The 5,000-nt window shown below is 40.2% G+C and overlaps 1 protein-coding gene across 1 annotated transcript in view; it reads right to left on the bottom strand.

Annotated features, from left to right (window-relative positions):
* Window positions 1–3,009: 3,009 nt before the first annotated feature.
* Window positions 3,010–5,000, bottom strand: part of LOC137973029 (ER membrane protein complex subunit 1-like) — an 11,048-nt gene continuing 9,057 nt past the window's right edge. The window contains exons 6-7 of the mRNA XM_068819743.1: window positions 4,493–4,782; window positions 3,010–3,866 (exon numbers count right to left, since the gene is read on the bottom strand). Coding sequence (XP_068675844.1) covers window positions 3,631–3,866; window positions 4,493–4,782 — 526 coding nt within the window. The 3' untranslated portion in view covers window positions 3,010–3,630. The remainder of the gene's footprint in view (window positions 3,867–4,492; window positions 4,783–5,000) is intronic.

Raw genomic sequence — 5,000 nt, 5'->3', positions numbered from 1 at the left:
CATGGTTTTTGACTCTTCGCTTCAAAGCCACAAAATATATATGATTATATATATAGGCAATAAGATTTTACGTTGTTACAGTCTCTGTAAGATAGGCTGACTGTAGACAAGTATTTCGCATCCAGTCTTCTTCCTCATTTCGAAAGGATAATATTAACGCCTGTAAGTTGAAAGTTTATTCGCACAACTTTGGTCATACTATTAGCGAAAAATCACACTTTAGCTAAAAAAATCAAAAGCTCCAACAGACTGCTTACAAAATTATAAAATTATTGTATATTTTGACAAAAACAAATTTTCCGACGAACTGAAAGGGGGGGCCGCGGCCGCCTCGGCCCCCCTCTAAATCCGCCCCTGAGCACATGACATCGTTAAACATCGTCATAAGTGCACTCCAATCAGAGACATTAACTATGAGGTAAGATGGCGAATCATTGTGCGCCGTCATAAATATTTGTCAATGTTATTCTTAAGGTTGTTTGGTTTTCACTTTCGCTCTAACTGACCAATAGTTGGTTTGCAACCAATCGATCGAGTGATGGTGTAATGTACAAATTCTGGTGGATCATCAAACGTAGCCAATGAGAGAATTCTTGATAAAATCTATATGAGGTGCGACGTTTCCCGAGTAAACGCTGACTTCAGTGTCTTGTGTTCATGTTTAAAAGAGCATGCTTTGGTTTGTGGAAACATAGTTCGAACGATCTATCAGCTTTGTTTGCGCTGTCAAAGTGATAGTTCGAATATTTCTCTTTTTCCACCATCCGTCTGTTCCGACATATAAACCCTCAACAAGACTAGCACAGGTAGTCTCTAATGAACGTACTTTGTTTCCATGACAATTGTAGCTTAACAACAATAAAGAAAAATGTCTTTTGGGAATTTGACTCTGTTATAATGCAAAACATGAGCCCAAATTTGCTATTGTTTTGTGCACCAACATGGCTGTCTCATCACGTGATTGAGAACCATCTATGGAGTGTTTCACCGAAACAAAAGGCAATGTTTACATAATAATACAGCAACATGACTTAACTGATTAGAGTGCAATGCGAAGTGCTTGTTTTCTACCCCCATATGAACCATGCGAGCGTTAACCCTACTGATGGAAATGGGCCCACACAAGGATAGAGAAAACCTGACCAGGGAGGGAATTGAACCCACGACCTTCGGGTTAGATCACCGCTGCTCTACCGACTGAGATACAAGGTCAGACGGGAGTAAGCCGTGGGAATTGAAGATGTTAAAGTCACGGCAATGAAAACATACAAGTACAAGGAAAGGTTACGTTTTTGAAAACGTTGGCCGTGAAGCATTAGAGTGTAACGTGAGCAGCGGTGATCTAACCCGAAGGTCATGGTTTCAATTCCCACCCTGGTCAGAGTTTTTCTCTGTCCTTGTGTGGGCCCATTTCCATTAGTAGGGCTAACGTTCACCTGGTTCATATGGGATAGAAATCTAGCACTTCACATTACACTCTAATTTAATCATGCAGTTAAGTCTGTCAATATAGTGCTTCACGGCTAACGTTTGCAAAAACGTAACCTTTCCTCGTACTTGTACATGTTCATTGCCGTGACTTTAACATCTTCAGTTCCCACAGCCTGCTCCCGTCTGACCTTGTAGCTCGATTTGGACATAACTTTTTGTAAACTGCGGATCGATCCCGATCAAACAACAACACAAACGGCTCCTTTATGAGTCACCAAATAATAAAAGTCCATAACCAACAACAACTGCTCTTCATTTTACAATTAACTTGGCTAGATGATTAAGCTGACAGATTTTTGCCGACAAAACTCCCCGTACTAACTCTGTTAAAGGGTCAGTCATATTGTGGTATTTTTATTTGGTGTGTATCAGGAAAATTAATGGTTAATCACGAATTTTGAACTTGTCCATAGTACACTGTAATGACTGTGTAATTATCTCCTTTTCTGACAAATCACAAAAAAGGTTGTTCTGAGCCAAAATGACCTTTTTCCAGTTATCATGAACTTGAAATACTTCAAGCCAACTTTTTTCAAGATAACGCAAATGCAACTATTTCTTTGAAAGTTCTCCTTTTTTGTTCATTCATGCTCATCATGGCTTTGTTGTATGGCTTTATGTGTTGCTCTACAGTTTTTATCAGTTAATGGGATTTTCCACACGATGGGCCTACTGACACGCCGGCCATGTTGAGTCCCGAGGGATTGAGAACTCGTCCCCAAATATTTCAACTCGAGGCTCGGGTACAAAATCTGCTGTCTATGGACAATATGGCCGCCGTGCAAATAAAGCTCCTTTAGGGGCATTTTGCTTGTGATGAGATTTTCTAAAATTGCGTCACAGAGCCCACAACACAGAGCTTTATAGTAGGTCACCTGTGCTTTATTCGAATGGTATTTTTGATGTTACAGTAAGGGATTGAGTGTCGAAAGTAATTAGCGAATTGCTTTGGTTTTTCATGACTTCACTCAGTGATTGGTTCAAAGTTCTCACGCCATTTTTTCAACCAATCAGAAGTGAAACCAAAACCAATCGTGGCTTACGCATGCACATTTTCCCGCGTTTTGTGTTGACTACATGTGATTCCTTCCAGTTTTGATTGCTTTATTGGATTGTCTCCGTTCTTTTTGATTGGCCAAAGTAATTACTTTGGTTTTGGTTTTACGACACTCTATTAGAGCGAGTTTCAATTGAGTGTCGTAAAACCAAAACCAAAGTATTTACTTTGGCCAATCAAAGAGTACAGAGACAATCCAGTAAACCAATCAAACCTCGAAGTAATTACACGTAGCCGACACAAAGCGCGGGAAAATGTGCGCGCGCGAGTCACGATTGGTTTTGGTTTCACTTCTGGTTGGTTGAAAAAATGGCGAGAGAACCTTGAACCAATCACTGAGTGAAGTGATCATAAACCAAAGTAATCATCTAATTACTTTCGACACTCAATTGAAAACCGCTCTAAAACTCGCTCTAAAGTTTCTCCTTACAGCTATATATTTGCCATTCAGTGACATGCGCTTGACAATACATACAATTTTATTTTTTTTAATGTCAACTGCAGATTTGTTTTGCAGAAGAGTGTGTTTCCTGGTGTTTACATTTGCAGGGAATAGTGATTACATGTTTTCTATGTTTTGTCCTTTTTCCCTTTGCAGAAGAGAAAAATTAAATAACCTTAGAGTGATGAGTAAGTAGAAGAGCCATGGAAGCTTAGCGGTGGTTAGGGGAATTAAACTTGAAATTGTGAGAAAACTTTCTCCTTGTCAGCACTTGCAAAAATCTGGTCTGTTTCTCACCAGTTTAAATTCCTTAAGATGTGTTGTGTTTTGAAATAGTGTGTCAATGAGGGGAGCGATCAATTTAGCACACATTCTTGTAGAGACATTATTTTATAGTGCTAGCAGTCCCTTCTCTAGCAGCCAGTCAAGCGCCGCCCTCTTCACACCTCGCTCTCTCCCCATTCCCCCTCGGCTCTTTGGCTCGCTTTCATGACCAAAACGAGTGGCCTGACAGACTTACAGTAGAAGGAACTGCTGGCAGTCTATTATTTTGATGAGGTGCGCATCACCATTCATGTGTACATTCATCGGAGCGCTTATCAAGGAGGCAAGAATTAAAAAACTGTTCTACTTAGATGTTTCACTGCCATGCTTGCCGCAGCATTTTGATTGATGCTAGCCTCTGGGAGACAATGGAAACAAGAACTAAGATACCAAGTGTTCCAACTATGAACCAGTAATCAAAGTCCTCTTTGAGCACGTCAAACATTCTTGATGGCGTCACCCTTGTCCAGAACAAGTCTAATCCATATGCAAAGACAAGGCATGTTGATTCCAGCCCAGACCCCGCAGTGTAGATTCCATTTATGTTAGAAACTAGGAAAAGAAGAGAATTTTAAACATCAATTTTTGAATTGAAATGAAACATTTGCCAAAAAATCTCTAGTTTACAGGTAACAATGGCCTTATTGTCATCCCAATGTTGGTAGTATAATTTCAGAAAAATGTTAATGAGAGGTCTCTTGTTCTTGGCACAGGTATACACGACAGCAATAATGTAACATGCTGCATCATAGAGATTTAGCACGTGCGAAAATCTTGGGTTTGGCCAAATGTTATGCTATTTTATGTCGTAAATGGTTTGGTAAATGGTAAATGTTCAACTGAAGGCATTTTAAAGTTTAATGGCTACCCAAAGATTTTCTTGTGTAACTGCAGAAAGCCAGTCACCCCTTCTCGTGACACATTGGGGACTGAGAACTCAGTTGCTGGTTTTGATGTTATCCCATACATTTAAGGGGTTCCTGAACAATCAAGAGAGTTTTGAGTAGCTACAGTGCACATTATGAAAGTTTCCCAAAACCCTTTCCAGACGCTTTGTCACATTTGCCCTACTGAGGGAACAACAAACTGATGCCATTTACTCAAAGACATGCAACAAAAAGCATTGGTTTGATCCTTATACTACAAAATAACGATCTATCATGTTCAATCTCACTCACTAGTTTGGTTGTAATTTATAAACCCCAATGGGTTCAAACTGAGTTCTGGAACATAAGGATGAAGTCCTTCTTCTCGGTCCTGTGCATTGGGCACAAACTTTCTCCGTGGATCTAAGAAATTCTTTGGAAGGCTAAGGATGTAGCCAGTTTGTAATCCAAAAAGAAGATTCTTGTGGGTAATTCCTCTCTCTGTTATGGTGACTGTTGCAGTGCGAATTGTTGTAGGGAATACGTACGACTGTTGAAGGATCATTGGCATGGGTGGAGGGTCAAATGATGATAACACAGTGCTGAAAAAGGATGTCATAACTTCAGAATACATGTAAGTGTCTTGGCTGACTATAGTGCTATGATATTACCATATTGATGAATGATGAGGCCCTGCCAGGAAGGGGGGGGGGGTGGGGGTCCCACATCGCTTGTCTAAATTTTAAAGAAAGTATGCTGTTTGTCGCGATTTCACTTTAAGTGCTGTCGCTACTTTTTAGGCCATGTCGCTTGTCGCAAT

Source organism: Montipora foliosa, chromosome 10, assembly GCF_036669935.1.
Source record: "Montipora foliosa isolate CH-2021 chromosome 10, ASM3666993v2, whole genome shotgun sequence".
Taxonomy (NCBI): Eukaryota; Metazoa; Cnidaria; class Anthozoa; order Scleractinia; family Acroporidae; genus Montipora; species Montipora foliosa.
This window is presented reverse-complemented; position numbering and strand designations above follow the sequence as displayed.